The following is a 22230-nucleotide window of genomic DNA, read 5'->3' as shown; positions in this document are numbered from 1 at the left end:
TCATAAGATTTTCTGATAAGTTTTTACACTCTCAAACTCATCTTTACCAACATGGGTTAACGAGTATTTCTCCATCCAGTACAGTAGGGGGTAGCAAAACAGCAGCTAGCAACAGCTTCCTTAAAGCCGCTGGCTAGTGCTACACGGTGTGGTAGAGAAAAATAGAAACGGGACATTGGTGCGAGTTAACGGCTCGTGTGGTTGACGTTATTTGTTTTTGTCCCAGTTTATTTGCAAATGTCAGTGTCGGATGTAGATATTTTTTAAACTGTGATGTTTACGTAGCTTATTAGACTGTATGAAGTATCACCGAGCAGCTCAACAGAAGCAGGGCCATATCAACATCCTTACCCTCATCCGGAAAATCAACGAAGCTAACATTAGGCAGCTAATGCCAGGCTAGCTAGCAGGTTAGCTTTCAGAAGTGTGTCGACGCCAAGACCTAGATTTGACTGAGTCGATTTTATCAACGCAAACGTCGCTATGGCTGATGTTGACAAGCTCAACATAGACAGTATAATCCAGCGTCTTTTAGAAGGTAAGGAATGCTGAAATATCTGTAAAGTACAGCTTCGATTATTTGCATGGTGTGTGATAAGTGCTAGCAGTAGATAGGCGACTAGCCTTAGTTTTGATTGTCAACATTTTCTGTAATATCTAGTTAATCATATTAGCTAGCTAATGTTAATTTTTTACTCTTTATTTTTTAAGGTTAACGGTCAGATTTCACCTAATTTGTATCTTGGCTTAAAATGTTAGCGTAATTTAACATTACCCGAAGAGCACAAAACAACATGTAACGTTAGCCTACTTGCTCAAATAACATTACAGACAAAAAAAAAAAAAAAACACTAGCATAGCATTGCGCATCACGGTATTGTACCGAACAGTCTGTTTTCCCTTGTACCTAACCTTACCACTAAGCTGACCTAACCCGTAGGGGGCAATTACTGGAGACACCATTAAGCGGGGAACAGACTTCGACGAACACAGGGGCGGCGTGTAGTATATAGCGTTACTGTACGTTCCTGTTTCCCCCCACAGTCTCCGTAAAGACATGCTGTACCCGCCAAACACTGTGAACATAGCTGTTCAAATATTTTTATTGACTTTGTGTTTGGTTTCTTGTTGCAGTCAGAGGAGCAAAGCCTGGCAAGAATGTGCAGCTGCAGGAGAATGAGATTCGTGGCTTATGCCTCAAATCCAGGGAGATCTTTCTCAGTCAACCGATTCTTCTGGAGCTGGAGGCCCCCCTCAAGATTTGTGGTAAGATTTGTACAGATCTCTATATGAAAAATAATAGATTATTAAATTGAAAACCGATTACCTACCCAGTAAATGAATAGTCGAATATTGGAGTCCAGCCCTCCAGCAAAGTTAGAAAAATATTTGAACACAAACGACATAGTAAGATAGACAACAAGCTGCAACTTCATCAAACTGAGCCTCCTCCATGCTGCACAGAGTGGTTTCTCTGTGCAGCCACTTGTGAGACAAGTGCACAGGGATCGTCTCCAGCATGGAGGACGACTATTTTTGATGAAAATTTGGCTGTAGCTAGTTGGCCTTACTACGGCTGTGTTTTAATTATTTTTTTTGCTTATTGATCCAAGAACTTGGAATATGTCCAACTTTATCAAAATCTCAGCAGTAACAGTTGTCATTGCCCCCACACCCCTCAGGGCATGCTGTAATTCACATCCTGCATGTGTAGTGGGCTACTATATGGGGAAAAAATGTACATGCTGTCAAAAATCAGAGTACTCGTTTATGAAAATTTGTAAACATTCCCACTCCTAGTAGGTTTAGTTTGTCCTTGTTCTGCAGGTGACATCCATGGGCAATACTATGACCTACTGAGGCTGTTTGAGTATGGGGGCTTCCCTCCAGAGAGCAACTACTTGTTTCTGGGAGACTATGTGGATAGGGGGAAGCAGTCTCTGGAAACCATTTGTCTTCTGCTCGCCTACAAAATCAAATACCCTGAAAACTTCTTCCTGTTGAGGGGAAACCACGAGTGTGCTTCAATCAACAGAATATATGGTTTCTATGATGAGTGTGAGTAAAGTATACTGACTTTCATAACTTAAAATATACTGTCCCATGACTAGTTACACAGGTTTTTGTGTATGTTGCTTAAATAACCTAGCAGTTAATCAGTTGTCTCTGTGGCTATTTGAGCTGTTTGGCGAAGTGTTACATATGTGCAACAGCAGTGGAAGAATGATGAATTGAAATGTACCTTGTTTTCTTAATGTTTTAGGTAAAAGAAGGTATAACATCAAACTCTGGAAGACCTTCACAGATTGTTTTAATTGCCTCCCTATTGCCGCCATTGTTGATGAGAAGATCTTTTGCTGCCATGGAGGTAGGTTCATATTTTTATTTTTGAATGTTTTATTTATTTATTTGTTTGTTTGAAGATAAAAATCATTATTTTAAAGTGCAGAATTTATTTAAAAAATGTTCTACATTATATTTCATTAACTTCATCGTTCTATGGACGTCTATAGTAGTCCACCACTGACCTGAGCAACTCTTATTTGTTCTTGAATAATGCTGACTTTTCAGTTTGCCAGCTGACGTAGGCTGCTCTCTTAGGCAATAGGCATTCAGCTCAGTGTGATAAGTCTGTTTATTTGTACTTTTACTGCTGTTCCATTCAGGACTGTCACCTGACCTTCAGTCCATGGAGCAGATTAGACGCATCATGCGCCCCACTGATGTGCCCGACCAGGGTCTGCTGTGTGATTTGCTCTGGTCTGATCCAGACAAGGATGTGTTGGGCTGGGGAGAGAACGACAGGGGCGTCTCATTTACCTTTGGCTCAGAAGTGGTGGCTAAGTTCCTGCACAAGCATGATCTGGATCTGATCTGTCGTGCCCATCAGGTAATCACAATCACCTCCACCAGTGAAGAAAGAAGTGTGACTGTATAAGGTGGCTGTGTATTGGATATGTCTAGTAAGTGTGACAAATGTTTTTTGTTTTGTTTTACAGTATGTAGTTAATTAAAGATCTGAAGAGAGATTATAATTATTTGACAAGCAACAAAAGGAAGCACCAGAGGAAAATGTGCACTTTGTGTGGCAGAAATATGTATTTTGCTTTCCACTTGTTAGTCATTTCAGATAGATGTTGTGACCCTTTGTGTGGATCCTGACCCAGCAGGCTGGAAAGCACCATGCTAGACTTTATCTGACTCTCTGCACATTCAGTGGCCTGTAGTTAACATCCAGTCAGAGATTGCATTCTTAACTGTCTAAACCTGTCTCACTTGCAGGTTGTGGAGGATGGCTATGAATTTTTTGCAAAGAGGCAGCTTGTCACTTTGTTCTCAGCTCCCAACTATTGTGGCGAGTTTGACAATGCAGGTGCCATGATGAGCGTGGATGAAACCCTCATGTGCTCCTTTCAGGTGAGGTGCCTTTGCAAGTATATTAGGGTGTTATCACATTAGGCACAGTTGTTTTGTAATTTTTATTTGTTTTCATTTCACTTTTTAATAATAAAATATGAAAAAAGCTTATGTGCAGCCATTTTTCATGTCAACACCACATGAAGCAGGTGATTTTATTTTTTTTTAACAATGACAGCGGAGGCCATTGAAAACACTGCGGCCATTGTGTGTAAACAAGCAAATAAAAACTGCAGTTGTACAAAATTAGACAGTTACCATTAAGATATGAACACTTCATTTACACAAAGTTAGGTTAACTGAAGTGAGCTGACCTGCTGTAGCTTGGCCTGCTGCATAGATGACTGTCGTTAGGTTTCTCATGGGCCTTACACTTTTGATCTGAAAGCTGAATTTGTGATCTGCTGCCTCCCTGGAGACTGGACTTGCCAGCTCCACTTCAGCTAAACTTTTAAAGTCAGAGAACATTTCTTTAGGGAAGTGACTAGAAGTTGCTCTGACCGTGAAATTTCCTGATCCACTGCATGTGCTCCTTCTGCACCAAAGGTGCAGCTGTAACCCTCTGTGATTTGTAGTGGTCTCAGATGCTCTCTGTGGCCTCCAGTCTGCGGCTCATCAAGTCACTGTCGGCTCCCAGATAGTGAGGTGTATTGAGTATGGTTTCAGTTGTCCTTCGTCCACTGTATCAATTGTCCTTTTTTCACCTCATTTATTATAATTGCCTTAGCAATGGTGGAGAAAGTCACAAACACCAGTTTGCCATAGCAATTATTGGGCTTTTTAGTAGCCTTACTGTAAGTTAGGGTAAATTATCCTCTGTTTTCTAATCTGTCAAAATGACTGACTTTCAGATTTTTCCATCATTTAAAAAAATTCTGTCAATGATGGAAACTACTTGGTTAATGTAACCTCTGGTACTACATGCTTGTGATAGGCTGTTATAAGTAATATGTATTTTATGCTCATTGTTGGTTGATAAACTGTCCCAGCAGAGACAGGAACATTATAGAGCTTTAAATGATGACTAGTAGTACAATGAACTACACAAATTTGATTTTTAGTACCTTATCCTAGTATGCAGGGTGCAAGGACATGTTGGTACCTATAGTACTATTTATTGTGCAGGTGGGTAATCTTAAAAAAAGCTATGGGTTTTTATTTATATTTATTTTTTGACGAAATAAGTCCAATAGCTAGAATTGCCAAAAGAATTATTAAGTAAGGAAATGGCGCAGAAACCTCAACAGACATGGTGACAAGAATGATTTTTAGCTGTGTTTTACAGGAGTGTGATGCTGCATCATTCAACATTTACAACTCTCTGTGCTCCTTTTGTAGATTTTGAAGCCAGCTGAGAAGAAGAAGTCCAATGGCAGCCGTCCTGTGACTCCACCCCGCAACATGGTCACCAAGCAATCCAAGAAATGAGGGGGGTGGGTGGGGGGCAAATGGGGGGAGTCTCACTCTTCGCCTCTGCTTCCCTTGTCTGTGTTTGCCGGATAGGTTATCCTTCATACTGTCAATATTGAAAAGATTTCCACTCCTACCTGATGAAAGAAAATGTTTTTTTTTTTTTTTTGTCCACAGGGGTAAATTGATAATTTCACCATGAATCCTCAGGTGTTTTGCACTCCATTTTGCAGCTAGAATTTTTTTGTTGTTGTTTTTGTCTGTCAGGTAGTGATGGTGGAGAAAGTCACAAACACCAGTTTACTTATGTAAATCTTTATTTTCAGTTAATTTACAGTCACTGTCATAGGACATTGACTCCACTGCATTATCACATTTTTAAATAAGTCTTGTGCTAAATTAAACAAATAAGGAAGAACTCTTGTAATGTCTGAATATTTCTAATAAATTTTGAGTGTATTTTAGGGGGAAATTTTGTCTGAATGCCATTTGTTTCTTAATTGTTTTTACTTTATAAAAATCAAATTCAATTGCTTCAAGAAAGAGGGGGGGGGGGGGGTCTCCGGTCTCCTCAGTCAGTACCACAAGAGGGAGACAATATATTGCAAAATGTCATATGGAAGTAGGCAGAGTGTGTCCAAGGTATGCCATGTGAAAAATAATTCAGTACTTTAATTCTTTTTCTTCTCATTTATTTATTTAGCTATTTTTAGGGCTTGGCTGTTTCCTATATTTGTTTATGTTTATCTTATGCTTCAGATAGTTATTTTTGATTAAATTAGTAGTTAGCTTTGAGTTAATTAGCTAAAACGTTAATTTCACCATACGAGTTACCTATTAAAGCTTGGTGTTGCTATTTGCAAATATGATAAGAAATTGACTGGCAGTGACATTTCCTTATTAGGAAACGTAGGTTGCGTAACGTGCTCTGACGTCAGAGCAGTCACAAGACGCAGCTAGCGGAGGCGAGTGTGAGTGTGCGCGCGCGAGGCCAGGAGACAGCGTGTCCACATTTGTGTATAGTGTTTCGGAGCGCTGGAACAATGACCGCAGAGAACCAATAGTTGCAGGTCTTTTGGAGTAGAACAGGCAACTGTTTTCTGTGAATTTTTGTTTTTGGGGCGCAGGAATTAAAAGTCACAGAGGCAGTACATATCTGTCAGCGGTGTACATTGTGCATGCGTGCGTGGCGGCTGGTGTCGGCAGCTGCAGTGTTTGGCTAGCTTCGTTAGCAAGTCAACATTGTGTGCTCATATTGACGCTAAGCTAGCAGAGGTGCTAGCTTGGCCGGCACGTGTGGTGGAAGCTGGTGTATAGGTGATGTTGTCCGTGCTGTCCTACGGTAGACTGGTTGCCAGAGCTGTCATTGGCGGACTTTCTCAGACTGACAGCCGCGACTACAGCCTGGTGTCGGCAAGCTGCGGCTTTGGCAAGGACTTTCGCAAAGGCATCCTGAAGAAAGGGATGTGCTATGGGGACGACGCGTGCTTCATTGCCCGACACAGATCCGCCGATGTTTTGGGTGAGTGTCTGGTTTGTTTGCTGTGGAAACATTTGCCAAGTACTGCGACATGACATTGGCAATGACGTAAGCGACAGGTCTAAGGTCACTCGTTGATCTGAGGCTGAAATACCTGATATGAAGCACGTGTTGTGACAGTATTGTACAGTTCAGAAGCCTCGCTAGTGTCCACTGAATGAAAACAACCCCTCAACAGAGAAGCCTAAGTTATTTAACACCTATGCGGGACTGGGCAGTTCTAATGTGCTGCTGCAGTCTGGGTTAACGAAGACGAAGAAACGTAGAATTCAGGACACCCTTTCGCCAAGTCGGGTTATTTTTGGAGCATTTGATAAGTTACAAAGATGTGGGTCTGCTTTGAGAAGGCCTTATTCTGTGTTCTGGCGCAGGCTGGAGAGACGCACAGGGCCATCCTTGTATGGTCAGCGGAGCAGATGCATATTTCTATAGAAAGATTATGATGTTTCTGTTATGACATTTGTGCATTTAACTAATGCACGAATAAGGGTAACAAATAGGATAACATTTAACCTCAAAACCTCACTCAAAACCTACAAATAGGTTAACATTTAACCTATTTGTAGGTTTTGAGTGAGTCAGCATACCATTAGATTTTTAATAGGCCTAAAATGCATTTAACTACAACTATTAAATAAGTTTATCAGTGTGTAATTACTCGTAATAACTCTTAAGCTGTGTAGATGGTCAGATGGAATCTGTGGATTTAACACTGTCAGAAATAACTGAAAGCATGAGAGGTCAAGAATGAGCTCCTTATAGTAGCTCCTTTATGCAGTCTGTTTAAAACATGGCTTACATCCATTTTCTTTACTGGAAGCCCCTTTTACAACTTGCTGACAGTGTTTTATCATTCCATCATTCAACTGCTGAGCATTATTCTTGTACCTCTCAAGTCTGAGGGGTGGCAAAAATGATTACTGCATTATTTATGTGCTCATTTTTACGTCAAACCTTTATTCTCGTAATGGGACCAGTTAGTTCCCTAGTAGGGTTTAAAAAGTTGCTTTTTATACAATAAAGAATACAGATATTAGTGAAGGAAAGGGGCTTATTGAATGAAACAAATATATTAATTTACTAAATTATTATATTGGTATATTTTTTACTCGCCCCTTGCTGTTATGTACGTGCACATTGAGAGCCGCTGTGCCAGAGTCAAATGCCTCGTGTCCAGCACACCTGGCCAGTAAAGTTGATTCTGATTAAAACCTGTATGTTTTTAGGTGTGGCAGATGGGGTAGGTGGCTGGCGAGACTATGGTGTGGACCCGTCACAATTTTCAGGTACATTGATGAAGACTTGTGAAAGGCTAGTGAAGGAAGGACGCTTCGTTCCCAGCAACCCTGTGGGAGTCCTCACGACCAGTTACTATGAGCTGCTGCAGAACAAAGTGCCACTGTTGGGTGAGTGAAGCAACTGGAAACACAGGATTTGAGTGTTTACAGAGAGTCATGCTCACCTCAATTTGTTTTAAAGCTGCATTAAAGTAGAGTGTACTGTTACCCTACATTATGGAATACTTTGTATTCCTGCTTCTGACCAGTACCTGGAAAAAAAACACCATTATGTCTGGCACATGTCCAGCTGTGGTACTTCGGCACAGGTTGTGTGGATGCCTGCTGCTGCTCTGTTAGTCTTTGTCCGGTCTGTTCGTATACAGCTAATTGGACCTCTCAGTAGTCGTTTTTACACAGATCCTGCACTACTGCCATTCCAGAGTCGCCAGTATGCGATATAAATTTTGTGCCGTTAGTCTACAAGCCAGAATGACAGTGGCAGGATAAGTGCTGGTGTAGCTTTGTTGGCTCTTCAAGCATTTATTTAGCTTCATGCAAAGTTGGTTAGCGTGTTTCTTGCTATGTGTGTGAATGTCATGAGTAATAACTGTAAACAACGCATTTGTGAATGCTTTGACCTATAAGTTAGAGAGAAGCCAAGAACAGCTCAAGGCAGAGAGGCGTGCAGACTTGACATGCCGGTGATAGTGTTGCGCACATATTATGTCAAAACGTAGCGCTTGGTCCCAGACTGCTGGCTCACCCTTTCTACACAGAGCGCGTCTCCCCTTTGTTTTGCCGCTGGTACTATCTTCCAAGGTGGACCAGAGTTGTAACAAAAATGGCCTGCCATTGCGGCTTTGCACCCAGAAAACGAGACGGAATAAAGGTGCACCAGTCCCAGCAGTATGTAAGGGGCTAGTGAAACCACCTAGGCCTCCTTTTATGAACCATTCACATTCATTGATTCATATTAAGATTTTCTTACAACTGGAGACTGTGGTACTTCTCGTAGTCTTCCTTAATGCCTTTCACCTTAATTAAATGTCCACTAAACTATTTTAGAGCCTCCTAAGCCGTGCTCTCTGCTGGACAGTGTTTACCAGTCTGTGTAAAGGCATACTGTGCCTGCCAGTGAAACTGTACAGTTTCCATGTGGTTTGGATCAGAGTACACAGCGGAGTTTAATGGTGACTGGAAGGAGATTTTTGCATCGTGACTCAGAACAGCCACATCCCATTTAGAACTCCAAGGGAATGTTCTGACCTGTATCATGTAATTCACTTCCAGAGTTCCTATGCACCACTTCCTTAACAATGAAGAATGCACAAACAAATGTCGACAAACAAATGTCGTAGGTGCCTCTCTGAGCGTCAGTACTTTTCCACCCCGTTACCACATGCATGGCAGGGGAGACAACACTGTATTGTGCTGTTCCTTCATGGCAGAGGGAGTGATATTGATGCCGGCAGTGTGTGTAATTGTTACTGCTGGAGAGAAAATGGAGAAGAAAGGGAGTCACAGTGCGTGAGGGGCTTAGGTTGGGTTGGGTTCTGGTGTGCCAGATGAATCACCAGCAGGGTGTGTCCACATGTCTGCCTGCTCTACCAGCTTGTTTCCTCCTTGGCATCGGCCAGATGGTGGAACTCCAACAAAAGTGATTCAAACCACTGCATTGATTGTGGTAGATCAGGTTTGTGTATTCAGGCCAACCTCATTATAATCAGTGTCCCAAACACACTTGGACAGGTATCTTTCCATAAATGCTATGTAAGATTATTTCCTAAGCTTTGTAGCTGCAGAAAGTCAGAAGGAGAAGACTTGTTTTCATTCTGGAATTTTTAAGAAAGATTGTGTAATAAAATTGAATAGCTGAACAGCAAATTTCAAGACATTTCTTTTATAGACTGCCTTTGACAGAGAACAGCAGGAACAGCACAAGTGTAAATAATTGAATGAATGTTGGCTCAGGACCATTCTGCTGCTTCAGTTTCAGCGTGCAGGTGTTGTGCATGCAGGGTTACTGGGATACTTGAATAGACCAAAGCTGTAGTTAATGTTATTACACTGAAAAAAACTTTGAAAAAATCAACTGGACTAGATTTCTAGGTTGAAAAACGTGCCCACACTGTAGCTTTGACCTAGAAATCTAGTCCAGTTGATTTTCTCTAAGTTTTTTCAGCTTATTATGACCTGGATGACTGAGAATCTGTACAGACTTAATGTTATTACTAACAGTTATGGTTTTCTTCCATGTCAAAATGTGTGATGCTGCACTGTTTGCTGCCAATCATTATGTATTTTTGAAGTACTGGCAGTTCCATGTAATAACTTAGCATTGTTGGAGCTTGCAGTGTGTGAAACACATCAGTTCTAATGTTATAACAACACAACAATGTGCCTGTGGAGTATACATGCTCAGAATGTCAGTTTTTGCTGTACTCTTTATGTTCTGTGGTACAGCTGATGATGCAGTCTGTGTTTGCCTTTAATATTTAGACTATTTCAGTCCTTTTCACTTGCACTGAAATGGAAAAATGTACGCCTGTGTCTACATATGTTTGCAGGTAGCAGCACAGCCTGCATTGTAATTTTGGACCGGCAGAGTCACCAGCTGCACACAGCCAACTTGGGAGACTCAGGCTTCCTGGTGGTTCGGGGAGGGGAGGTGGTCCACCGCTCAGACGAGCAGCAGCACTACTTCAACACACCCTTCCAGCTGTCCATTGCTCCCCCGGGGGCTGAGGGGGCAGTGCTCAGTGACAGGTGAGACCCTCCACAGACAGGACCTTGTGCATCTGCTGCACCACATACATCTGCATTGGTCTTTTGGGAACAGCGTATTCAGAGGGAGTGTTATCTAATAGTTAATAGTTAATAGCAGTTGATGGAGAGGAGCTCATACTGTACATGTGTTCTGTACAGCAGATGTGACAAAGCCCTGCACATCTTGATGACCATAGCTGTCACATGCAGATATACAGTCATGGTCAAAAATATTAGCACCCCTGCATTTCTGTCATATAACACACCACTTCTCCCAGAAAACCGGTGCAATCACAAATTGTTTGGCATTATCATGTTTATTTCTTTTGTTTGCATTGGAACAACACAAAAAACACAGAGAGAAAAAGACAAATCTGATTTATTCCACCCAGAACTCAAAAAATGGACTGGACAGAATTATTGACACCATCAAGTTAATATTTGGTAACACATCCTCTGGAAAAAATAACTGAAATCAATCACATGATGATACCAAAGAATTTGTGATTGCAACAATATTCTTGGAGAATTGGTGTGTTATCTGACAGAAATGCAGGGGTGTCAGAATGTTTGGCCATGACTGTAACAGTGGTGCTTAGGTGTAAAGGGTTGTACTGCAGAACATTTTGTGTGCTTGTGTCTCTGATATGGAGCAGTGGTGGGAATGTATTGACCCCACTGTGTTGAGCTGGAGTCTGTTTGTTTGTCAGCGGCCACGTGCTGCTGTGTCTCGTTGCTGTGGCATGCCAAGAGCAGCAGAGTAGCTGTCGGTAGAGTGAAGGTTGGGCATCGGATCTTTTTGCCAAGTTTTCCCTCTTACCCGGGTCAATGTCTGTGTGAGCTGATGGGCAAACCAAAGAGGCCACCGCCAATCCCGCCACAGCAGGCTCAGCTACCTTTTCACTTGCTCAGTGTTGACTCAGGCAGATTATTTTGAGCCTCTTGAGTGTTTCTCAAAAACTGTTGACAGATGAACCTGACCTGCATGTCAGTAGTGGCACAGAAAGAGAGTGTTTTAATTCTTGTAAACAACCTCAGTTCAATTTCAATCAATGCATTATTATGGATTTAACATAGTTGTTGAAGTGACACTTTCTTTTGAATTTGTACATTTTAGTCATTATCCAGAGTGATTAACACTGAGTGCAAAATCCCATCAGGCTTCCAGTCCTAGATCACTAACATAGCAACCAAGAATGCAAGTGCAAAGCATGCAAGGGTCAAAACTGTAGTGTAATAACATTTCTGTGACAAAAGAATATAAGAAGTGCTTAGAAAATACAAACTATGGACCATGGTCATGTGGTAGAGGGAGACTGACAACATACACCTGTGCAAAAGAAAAGTTTTCAACATGCAGCTGAATGCTTAATTTGAATGGTTTGTGGGCAGCTTACGGTTGCAAATGTTTTTAATGGCTACAGGTGAGGCCTGTAGTTTCATGGTGTGTCCGTGTTTTAGTTGTCCTGCAGCATTGTGAGCACACATTAGGGGAGACTTATCTTCATAATTGTAAATGATGCCTGCCTGTCAGAGCAACAGTTGCATTTTCATATGAACTGCTATTAACACTGCACAGGACAGGTCCTGTTCCTGGGGGCTTTGGCTCCGTGATGTAGTCCAGACAGTTTATAATGAATAAGATTCATGGTTGGCTAGGGGCTGTCCGGTAGGGTAAGGGCATCTTCCAAGAAGTAAACTTGACACTGCCACTGCAGGCCAACTTGGTTCCTGCCTATATGTATTTGTAGCACCCATTATAATTATGGACCCAACTGTCCTTTCAGACCACCATGTGATGATTCTTTGAATTTGTCCTCATCCAACTCAGTTTCCGTAGCCATATCGGTAGCTTTGTCAGTGCATATCCCCGCTGAGTGGGGTAATCTGCAGTGACCACTGAGTTCTCCTCACGTAGTGGACGGGCTGGGCCAGAGGCTCAGATTAATCTATCAGTTCAGACAAGACAAGACAAGTTTCCTGTATGAAAGTAAAACAGGGAGAGCTGAGTAAGGGTGAGAGAAAAAGCTTAAACAGGACACATCTATGTGTTTTTAGCGTCCACTGTAAAATGCATTTTAAAACTAAATCAGTTAAATTACCAAGAGCACTGTCCACAGCGTTCTCTGATCGACTTTACTATGTCTCTGCCTTCAGCCCTGATGCCGCAGATAGCTCCTCTTTCGACGTGCAGCTGGGTGACATAATTCTCACTGCAACCGATGGACTGTTTGACAATATGACCGACTACATGATCCTACAGGAGCTGAAGAAACTCAAGGCAAGGCACGAACAGGTTTGCTAGTGCAAGTGGAATCAGAAATACAATCTGGAATACAAACTTCATGCCAACTTGTTTTGCTTCTCAGAACACAAACTATGAGAGCATCCAGCAGACTGCCCGGAGTATTGCAGAGCAGGCCCATGTACTGGCATATGACCCAAACTACATGTCGCCATTTGCACAGTTTGCCTGTGACAATGGACTGAACGTAAGAGGTAAATGTCTGTTCTACTTAAACAAAATGGCAGCTGAAGTTTTACTTCCTGTTGAAACATTAAAAACATTTTTGACTACTACTTTCTAACACTGTGCTGTTTATTTTCCAGGAGGAAAGCCAGATGATATTACAGTGCTGCTGTCAATAGTGGCAGAATACACTGACTAGAGTGTGTGGAGCTGTGATGGCAGCATCATCCTCTGCAGTTTATGGACTACTTTGAATCCTGCTGGTCAGGATGAAAGACTGATGCTTCCCCCACATCTGCTGGCTCTAGTCTGCCTCAACCCCCAGCTAACTGTCACCCACTTCTACATGCCCGCTTCTCTGCGACTGTGTATATCAGAGTGACTGAATAGAGAGGACTCACGACCAGGCTGCCATGTTCTGGTCTCCACTGGATAATCCCATTGCCTGAGATCAGCTGTCATTGGGAACAAGGATCCTGCCTGACAGGGTTAAGTTATTTCTCTGATGGATGTTTTAGGCAGGGAGGAAGTAGAGATTCAGAGGGGGGCAGATGTAACCAGACAGTAGATGTTTGACTCTTAAAGTGGCCCCACACTGGGCTGTTGGAGAGGAAATTTACAGTCCAGTCCATCAGTAGCGTCAGGAAGGAAACTGCACAGGAAATGGCAGCATTAGGGCTCAATAATTGGGCTGCCTTGTGCAAGCAGATGTTCCTAATGATACAGTGGTAGTTAGAGATCTTGTCAGAGGGCCGGGGAGGGTATGTTTAGTATGACTGCTGTGCTGTCCTTGGATGTTTTGTTAAATGTTTGCAAAAAAAAAAAAAAAAAACCACTACTAAAAGTGACATTCATACATCTGTCGTTAGTTTCTTGGGGCACATTGATCCAATAAGATTTCATGAAGAGTGGCAGGGGGCTTTTCCATACCAGTGCAATTTGCACATATTTTGTTACTTCATGTTTAGAGTATCTTTAGTTCAAAGATGTATGTCATGTCAAAGTGATGCCCTCCCTTTAATCTCACAGCTGCTGCTGAAATCTTGACTGTGATTACATGTGGTGTGTGTATGAAGTATGTGTGATGCTTGTAGTGGTATTGATAGGTGTAGTTGGCGCCTCTGAAATGGATGTGAAGGCTACAGACTTGTTCATATCCACCAGGCTGAATTGGACTAGCAGCCTGAAACGCACAAAACTTATGAAGCATATCTGAAAAGGCTCAACACAGTGGAAGTTGGTCAGGTGACCAAATTTATTTTTGTATCTTCTTTGTTTAATGGGATTGTTGAATTCTTTGGACCGATCACTGCATCAGAGTGGCTTTAGAAACTGTTGTTCACAATCAGCGTCATCCTGTCCTCCCTCTCTCTCCCTCCTGCTGTAGAGCTACAATGGCACACCATGAGTCAGGTCACTGCAGGTTTCAAGTGAAAGATGGTCATTATGTTTGTGTTCACTACAGATGTGCACTCTGCATTTACTACCACTTTTACCCAGTTAATGTTTTTAGTAAAACCATATTTAGTGTAATGTTATGATGATGTGCCTTGTATCAGGTGTTGCTGATACTGGCAAACGTTCTTAATTCCTCAAATGCCTGACTACGTGCCAGCCACTGAGCGCAAAGCCTGAAACTGTTAAGTAGCCATAAGAGTCAAATGTTTTCCCATCATGGCCTGCTGTCTTAACATCAGGTCTTTTTAAGTACAGCCTGTTCAACCTTTTTTTTTTCTCCTGAAATCTACTTCTCCACACTCAGCCAGGAGCTCAGTGCATAGAAAATCCTCCCCGCGGCCCTTTAGGTCACTGTTTACAATCTACACCATCTAATAAATAGTGTTTCCCAGTTTCATCTGATGTCTTCGCACTGGGAGACTGCAGTGTCAGCTGCCACTTTGAATTTGGGCCCATGGGTATGGAGGAGCAAATTTAGGCAGAGCTGTAAATGGTCAAAATGAGAGTTTGAAATGTTACAGCACAGTGGACAATCTAAGCAGCCTGAACAAAGCAGCTGTCCCAGTCAGACGGTACTAGCACTGTTAGCTCTATGGTTTCTGCTTCCTGCCCACCCTGACATTCTTCTCTGTTGTCTCACATCGATGTCATCTTCCAGACTTTGTTACAACCAGAGTGCATGTATGTATAGGTTGTACAGTTCAGTGCAGATCTAAGCTCTGTGAAAAACATTTTCAGATCTGTACAATATTTAAATAAAGACTGTAGTATTTATTGTTTCCTGTTTGATATCAACACAAACCTGTTTGTAGTTTTAGAGCTTGAGAACTGAACAACACACTGCAGGTGCACTTTCTTCACAGGTTTATGCTACAGGCCTCTGTGGTATTTTCCCATCAGGACCTTATCACATTTAGCTATGTATCTGACGGTAGTACAGTTTCTGTTCTCCCACATTCCTCTGACAACAGTGTGTGTTCTCATAGCGCCGACTGAAGTCATTCTACTACACATGCTTTGTTAAATGTATTTCACACACTGTAAATGCCAAGACAAATTAATTTGTATATTCTTAGATGCATAACTACAATAATTCAGTTAAATTTCAAGTGAACTTTGAGGGCAAACCACTTCCAAAACAGCTGCAACAATTAAAGCAAACTTTGAGCTATAAACATGCTTAACATTTACTTAAAATGCTAAGTTCTTATCATTCTGACTACAGTTGTGTTGTGGCCTACATTTGGCAGTGTCAAAAAAGTCCAGATGAGAAATGAGAGTGGAGGGTGTCTTGTTTAGTCTTCTTCCTCCTCCGTGTCACTGCGAGATGCCAGTACAGGCAGGTCGTCAGCAGCATCCTCCTGCTCCGAGGACAAAGCCCTGAACAGGAGGGAGCAGATCTACAAGGGAAAACAAACACGTTTGTGTACACTCTTATTGAAATAACACTATTATTTCAGGAATAGGTGGCTGTTTTATTTGAATGTATTCTAAATTAAATCCTCAGTGTAAAATAAAATGAGTTCTGCCTACGGTCACTAGAAACTGGTCTGACAAGATAGTGTTCGCTTCTTGAGGAGGAAAGATTCCCAGATCAAAAAAATTCAGGAATTAGTGGACTTGAGTGTTTGGGCCATATCAATAAAATGCCTCCATTCATTAGGGTGACGTAAATAAAACCCAGACTTCACGTCCAGCAGCACCTTGCTTGTTCTCTTCAGTCACACTTCATATGGTGAGGCATGATGCACTGTGGGCGCCATGCCAGCCAGCCTGTCAAGACTGGAGAGCATCCATGCCTCAGGGAAGAGTAAAAACACATATGGAGATCCCAGTGAAAATTAAAAAGCAACAGGAAAAATTCGTTACCATGGTGGACGCAGAAATGGCGGCACAGGGCTGCCCAAGAGCAGGTGGGTTGATTATAGGGCTTCCCTGACTGGATGCGATCAGCTCTGTTACAGCAGGAAAATCCTGGGGCTTACTGTTTCCTGCATCATATGACCCCACAGGTGGAGCTGCGGCACCTGCACACCTGGGAGCACACACATGACACACTTGTCTCTGCAGCAAGCTCTCTATGATTTTATTGTTCACAGCTAACTATTAGTTCCTGAGCAGGGAACAACAGTCATAACTCTGTGTGCAAGGTAGTTGTAGTGCTAACTTCCATATAACAGTTCTTGTCTGATGCAGACAGCAGTGTAGTCACAAATATGTCTAAGTGAAATGTGAGCATGTGGATTATCACTGAGCTTGGTGAGGAGGCTTAGCTATACTGGCATGTCTGATGGAGGAAGTGGAGAACATGTTAATGCCATGAAATGGCACAATAAGAAGCAGTGAAAAGAGGACAAGTACACTAAAATGATCAAATACAATAATTAGGAGCATGAATTGTTACCAAGTTTTAGCATTGCTTTGAACGCTGTGTAGTACATTCAGATTTCATGGAAACTTTTAAGGACATCATGATTATTTAAGACAATTCGACCAGGGTGTGTGGTTCTGGATCAGCTGATACTGAAAGTGGCCTCAGGCGCAGTATGAGCAAACAACAAAAACAACCCTGTGCATGTAACCACACTGTCAACAACCTCAGAGAAGCAACCAGACCAGAAGTGTAAAGAGGAGCATGGCAGGAAGACATAAAGAGAGCGAGCTGGTTTTAAAAAGTCTTCAGACAAGAATGTTTTGTCGCGAACGTGCCCCGAGTAACAAAAATGCACTGCACCTGTTCACAAACAGCCTGAAGGGTTCATGTTCAAAAAGAAACTGTAAGTTAAGGATGTAGGCTGTTGTTGAATTCCTGAGCAGTGGGGACAGGAACGCTGCAAAACTGCCTGCTCATCAGGTTGCCGCTGTCTCTGCAGACTCCCAGCAGCGTGCACAAGCAAACCAAACTACAAATGGCCCAGATGTTCAACCAGAGCACAGTACAACAAAGAGTGAGAGTTAGCAGAGCAGAACAGTGACACTGGCAGCACGGCAGAGATGAGGGGATTACAGAGTGTCATGCTGATGGGCCCACATGTCCTGGGCTCGCCCTGTTTATCTCTGTCACAGACACAAGGCTGGCGGCTGTAATACTTTGTTCTCTAAGGATCTGAAAACAGCTAACAAGACCAAACTGCCTTGACTGAGTGCCAGGAGAGAAGCTCAGGTGGAGCCCCAGGGGCAGATTACATTACTCTCTGATACACCAACACTGTAGGTCCGGGCTGACAAAGACTATAATGTGTAACAGTAGCAAGAAAATAAACCTTACCCTTATTTGTGCAACTGTGTCATAAAAGCAATGTCACCAGAGGCAACATGGTGTTTGTTACCTAGGAGTAGTAGGGGCCGGAGTCTCAGGAGACTGAGATGGGCCCCCGCTTTCAGAATCGATCAGGGTAGCCAGCACCACAGTGGCCTTCAGGACCAGGTTGTCCACAGAGAAGCACACAGGCCTGCAAAAAATCAGTGACAGGATATCTGACAGTGGAAAATCTCTACTGACTGACCTGTCCCTTGGTAAAATAGCTGTTAATAGACTTATTAGCTGTAAACCAAATAGCTGGCTGAATTTTGAGGTTGTCTGGGGTTAATTACACACTCACTCTGGAGTGCCTGTGGTTTAGCACGACACAGCCTGACGCTGGTCTCTGTAACTTGAGATGTGAATGCCACTCAAGCTAATCATAACGGCAGAGACACTTACTTTCCCGCAGCACCAAAGTGGACTGACACTGGAAGGCAATGTGACTCTGCAAAGGACAGCAAACCCTGGAAAAACATAACAGCACAACATGCTCATGTGCATCCATTTAATGACTACAACATTTTGGCAGCTGACCATTTGGAGAGCAGTGTCGTGGCTTTTTAGGATAATCACGCTGAAGAAGAATATCAGTGTTCAAGTAAACTGAGGCCAACTAAACCTTAAACCCCAGTTTCTAATCCACCCAAAAGTGATTTTCCACAACCGACAGGACCAAGACAGCTAGGCTGTCTAATGAGGAACCTCACAGCGGGGTGCACGAGACACATTCCAAGACGCCGGGGACAAGAGTCGCAGGTGTTAATACAGGTCAAGTCTCATTAACTGGACTAACACAAAAACTGTTTATCTACATCTCCAAATGGCCAACCAAGTGCTTTGTTTTCTAAACCAAGACAGAAGAAAGTAACGTAATTTTGGATGTGTTTATTAAGAAACAAACCACTCTGGATTAGTAAGCAGGTTGGATATGACATGATAGTTCTCTAAGATCTATTGTTTGGTATTTACTCACTCAAAGTATAAATAGTTTAAACTTGACATAAGTTGACCCAGCCCTTAAATACACATTCCTACTTAGCTTGAGTTTTTCGTTTCATAACAAACCATGTAATGTTCAGCCTGTAATTCTGCAACTCCTAACTGCAATTACTTCTCCTGTGTAGTGGTTTAATATGCAAACTTAAGTCACACTATCTCTACTGTGAAGATGAGTCACAGAGCTGAGGGGAAAGTTCACATGAAAATGATACAAAGAGCCTACTGGTGAGCCAATCACACACACACACACACACACACACACACACACACACACACACACACAATCCCTGCAATCACGCACATCATATTCTCATGTGACAGAAGAAAGGGAGCCACCAAAAATAACCTGGTTACCCTCAGCTCCTTCAGACAGAAGGTTATGTCTGAGTCCACTCCGACCTGGAAGGCGTCAAACTCGTCTGGGGGTAGGGAAATCTCGGTGTTTATAATCTTCATATGAACTGGACAGAAGTGCATCCAAGTCAAACTGGATCATTTTTAGTGCTTTTGATAAAGCTGTCAGTCTCAAAGCTGGTGCAACAGCAGCTTTTAAACTTTATAATATCTGTGCCTCCAAACAGTGTTCTGACTCTAAGCCAAATCCCAGCGTAGTATGAACTCACCATTTCCTCGTTCGTAGTGATTTCTCAGACTGAGTCTCAGAGGAGTCACAGACAGAGTGATTTCCTCCTGGGACACTGGGAAATGCATCACCGTATCACTAAGCAGCCTGCTGACGTAGAGGGCAAAACACATGCAAACCCTGAGCAGAGACTTACAGTAATGCTGTACCACCAGCGATGGGCTTTCCAAGATTGCTATTTGAGTTATTAATGTTAAAGCCCTCGCCAGAGGTTCAGGGGCTCCATCTGACTATCCATAGTTAGCTAACAGTACAATCCAATTGTGAACACCCATTGTCTCTCCATAAACTGGGCAGCTGAATCTACCATTTATCTTATTCATGTCACCTAAAAAGAAGAGGTTAATGATAGATTTCTAAGCCTCGGGAGAGCTAAGCTTTTTGCATAAAATGGGTCCTACTCAGTCACAGAAATGTGCCTTTGAAGTTGATGCCCTGAGTGTGTAATAGAAGGCACAGGCTCCAACGTGATAATAGAACACCGAGTTGCTAACCTGGCAGGTGCCTGCAGCACATTGGGACAGCTGTGTGAGGCAAACACTGCCTGCAGAGCCTCACTTTCCTGGAAACGAAAGCTGTGGGTCTTGGTGATGCCTATCACAAAAGCAGACGGGCTGTTTGGAGCACACTGCCACCACGTGTTGACAATATGCAATACAGCATCTGCAGCGTAGTGTTACCACAGGTCACACAGCTAAAAGAACAGCATTTACATAAGTTTCAAAGTTTTTAGAAATCCTTGAAGTTTTTTTTTTTTTTTTTTACAAGCAAACAGGGTTCTTGAAATTCTGATTCTTTCCTTTACCCACAGCTATTTTAAGACCCAAAATGCAGTTAATACCTACCATGCCTGCAAAAAAACTGGATTGTCACTCGGTCACTGGGAGTGCTGATTGAAATCTGACATCGTTCCACATTACGCTCAATGGAAGTCAAACACCGGAAAAGTGGTAGCAGAGACTTAAAAACAGATTTTAGACAAGACTGACATCACCATGTTAACATTTTGATAACCCACTTTAGAAAAAAACAATATCTTATTAGAATCCCACTAATGTCCACTGTATCTTGAAAATGTAGAATCTGTGAAGAGCCGTGATATCTCAGAATTAAAGACCAATACGGCCTGTTTACCTTAATGACCAGTTTGCATTTGACCGTTTCGTTGCCCTGCTCTGATGCTGACCCCAGGCTGTAGTGCTGGAAGAACAGTTGTGAGAAAAGGAAGCAGGCATATGCAGAGTGAGCAGCATTGACTGATCTCAGCGCCAGCTGTAAGACAAGGAGAGATGCAGCTGGCTGATGCCATTGGGGGAGGAAGGTGGTGACAGAGACCCTACATCTGGTTAGTACCCATATCAAGTCTTCATGTATAATAACATCCATTTAATTTGAAAATGGAAATGCAATGTTATTCCTCCTAGAGGGACAGAATTCCTTGTTAGCCCCTGGTTAAAGTCAAGACTCTGTGATGATGATCTAATTACACACATTGTCCCTGCCACCTTCCCTTCCCTGCTCACCCCTCCAACCATGGGATCCAACCACAGCTCTTCTCCGATCCGTGACAAGGCATGAATAGCCCTTCCAAATGCTGCAACCACATAAAAAGGCACCAACAGCGTTACATACAACTGATAACATGTATGCTAGCTTCTTATAAGTGGGTGAACTGTCAGCGGGCCTAGCCTGAATTATAATATGTATAAATAATAGTTTGCTTAAATAGAACCAATTTAGACAGCACAACTAACGTTAGTTAGAAGTCCGATAATGTTAGGTATCTATGATTAGAAGCTAGGTTAAGCTACATTAGCCAAGCTAGTGCCATCTTTTATCATTAATTAATGTTTTACAAACCTTGGGTCAGCTACGTCACTTAAATAGGATTAGGCTTTAAATGGACTTTTTAATTGCAAATGTAACTTGTTTATATTCCGCAAGGCCTGTGTATTATTACCTTTTACACAGTTTCCTTCAAGGACACAATTCATTCTTGCTGATGCCAGATGTGGAGAAGGGGCGAACAGCGGGCAGCAGATGCTAACATGAAGGCTGCTCCAGTCTGGCACATGCTAACTAGCAAATCAAATACAGTGATGCTGACCTAACAGTCTTGGTTGAAAGGCTTCTCTCAGCTAAATGTAAAATTTGATCACTTTGTTCACTAGAAGAAGAGTTCTACGTTTATTGGTTTAGGGACGACAAACGTTGTGAATGTACCAAAGTCAAATTAAATTCTGTTAGAGTCAAAGATATCAGTACATGTAGAGCTAAACCGAGATAATAGCTCGTCTACAGTCTCATGACCAGCATCCAAAGAAACATGAGGCTGTAAGTCATTATAGGCAGCAGAAAATAATTCAGCTGTCTCAGGAGTAATCGAGCGGCCTTGTCAGGCAGGCATACTAGAGGTAGTTATATAATAAGAAATTAATGACTGGCTACCACGTCACAACACCACTTTCACTACAAGCTTGAAAATAATCCCTGATAAAGAGAAAAACTGCCTCAGTCCTTTAGGTCAGCACTTACATTAGTATGTATAAAATACTATTCTTGTTTTCCCAGTTTATTATTTTGGACCTTCACTGTTCTACAGGAAGGTCACAGTTCCTTCAGTTCCTAAGGAGTCAATAAAAAAATGAAAAAGAACATTTAAAACTAGAGCTTCTACATTTACTCAAAAGGCAATTCTGAGATATTTATAAACAAGAAATCCAAAGTGTAGCACTGTATTCCCATACGGATAGCTAGGGCCAGATTCTAGGTTCCGAGGAACAGCCTGAATAAACTAGTTATAGAACAAACCACAGACCCAGTATGAAGATTTAGAAATGCCGGCTTGTTAAACAAAAAAAATAAAATATAAAATCACCAATAAATGAAATTCAGTACCATTAGTGATCAAAATTTTCACAATAACAACTTTCATGAAATACT

At 42.2% G+C, this 22230-nt stretch overlaps 3 protein-coding genes across 10 annotated transcripts; 2 read left to right on the top strand and 1 right to left on the bottom strand.

The window, feature by feature from the left end:
• Positions 1-88: 88 nt before the first annotated feature.
• LOC109959693 (protein phosphatase 1, catalytic subunit, gamma isozyme) lies at positions 89-5064 on the top strand. The gene is made up of 7 exons (XM_020599263.1): positions 89-538; positions 1135-1266; positions 1828-2058; positions 2264-2368; positions 2667-2890; positions 3283-3417; positions 4756-5064. Exons 1-7 carry the CDS (start codon positions 484-486, stop codon positions 4843-4845), a joined length of 972 nt encoding a protein of 323 aa, XP_020454919.1. The 5' UTR covers positions 89-483; the 3' UTR covers positions 4846-5064.
• Positions 5065-5746: 682 nt separating this feature from the next.
• pptc7a (protein phosphatase targeting COQ7 a) lies at positions 5747-13715 on the top strand. Of its 3 annotated transcripts, none has more exons than XM_020599280.1 (6): positions 5747-6349; positions 7594-7773; positions 10215-10413; positions 12571-12699; positions 12783-12912; positions 13024-13715. In XM_020599280.1, the coding sequence occupies exons 1-5, from the start codon at positions 6148-6150 to the stop codon at positions 12901-12903; spliced, it is 831 nt and encodes a 276-aa protein (XP_020454936.1). In that variant the 5' UTR covers positions 5747-6147; the 3' UTR covers positions 12904-12912; positions 13024-13715. The 3 variants fall into 3 exon arrangements, with proteins under 3 accessions (XP_020454936.1, XP_020454935.1, XP_020454934.1); XM_020599279.1 differs by having other exon boundaries at positions 5748-6349; positions 12571-12694; XM_020599278.1 differs by having other exon boundaries at positions 5748-6349; positions 12571-12709.
• Positions 13716-14607: 892 nt separating this feature from the next.
• Positions 14608-21498, bottom strand: rad9b (RAD9 checkpoint clamp component B). Of its 6 annotated transcripts, none has more exons than XM_020599271.1 (11): positions 21248-21498; positions 20811-20881; positions 20422-20586; positions 20133-20247; positions 19782-19950; positions 19268-19377; positions 18999-19105; positions 18045-18109; positions 17671-17793; positions 16211-16376; positions 14608-15741 (listed from the first exon to the last, which is right to left on the bottom strand). In XM_020599271.1, exons 1-11 carry the CDS (start codon positions 21279-21281, stop codon positions 15637-15639), a joined length of 1230 nt encoding a protein of 409 aa, XP_020454927.1. In that variant the 5' UTR covers positions 21282-21498; the 3' UTR covers positions 14608-15636. The 6 variants fall into 6 exon arrangements, with proteins under 6 accessions (XP_020454927.1, XP_020454928.1, XP_020454930.1 ...); XM_020599272.1 differs by having other exon boundaries at positions 19268-19374; XM_020599274.1 differs by having other exon boundaries at positions 19782-19881.
• Between the last annotated feature and the right edge of the window lie 732 nt (positions 21499-22230).

The sequence above is a fragment of the Monopterus albus genome, unplaced genomic scaffold (genome assembly GCF_001952655.1).
Source record: "Monopterus albus unplaced genomic scaffold, M_albus_1.0 scaffold40.1, whole genome shotgun sequence".
Classification (NCBI taxonomy): domain Eukaryota; kingdom Metazoa; phylum Chordata; class Actinopteri; order Synbranchiformes; family Synbranchidae; genus Monopterus; species Monopterus albus.
The sequence above is the reverse complement of the archived record's forward strand: the minus strand, read 5'-3'. Positions and strand labels throughout refer to the sequence as shown.

What these genes read in the sequence shown, in the direction of transcription:
- LOC109959693 (XM_020599263.1), top strand. Translation starts at nt 484, where the DNA reads ATGGCTGATGTTGACAAGCTCAACATAGACAGTATAATCCAGCGTCTT. An exon ending in ATATGGTTTCTATGATGAGT is followed by an intron (nt 2,059 to 2,263) that starts GTGAGTAAAGTA and finishes TTAATGTTTTAG; the next exon opens with GTAAAAGAAGGTATAACATC. An exon ending in TGATCTGTCGTGCCCATCAG is followed by an intron (nt 2,891 to 3,282) that starts GTAATCACAATC and finishes TCTCACTTGCAG; the next exon opens with GTTGTGGAGGATGGCTATGA.
- rad9b (XM_020599271.1), bottom strand. Translation starts at nt 21,281, where the DNA reads ATGAATTGTGTCCTTGAAGGAAACTGTGTAAAAG. An exon ending in CCAGTTTTTTTGCAGGCATG is followed by an intron (nt 19,951 to 20,132) that starts GTAGGTATTAAC and finishes ACTACGCTGCAG; the next exon opens with ATGCTGTATTGCATATTGTC. An exon ending in CCGGCCCCTACTACTCCTAG is followed by an intron (nt 16,377 to 17,670) that starts GTAACAAACACC and finishes GTGTGCTCCCAG; the next exon opens with GTGTGCAGGTGCCGCAGCTC.
- pptc7a (XM_020599278.1), top strand. Translation starts at nt 6,148, where the DNA reads ATGTTGTCCGTGCTGTCCTACGGTAGACTGGTTGCCAGAGCTGTCATT. An exon ending in GGGGCAGTGCTCAGTGACAG is followed by an intron (nt 10,414 to 12,570) that starts GTGAGACCCTCC and finishes CTCTGCCTTCAG; the next exon opens with CCCTGATGCCGCAGATAGCT. An exon ending in CAATGGACTGAACGTAAGAG is followed by an intron (nt 12,913 to 13,023) that starts GTAAATGTCTGT and finishes TTTATTTTCCAG; the next exon opens with GAGGAAAGCCAGATGATATT.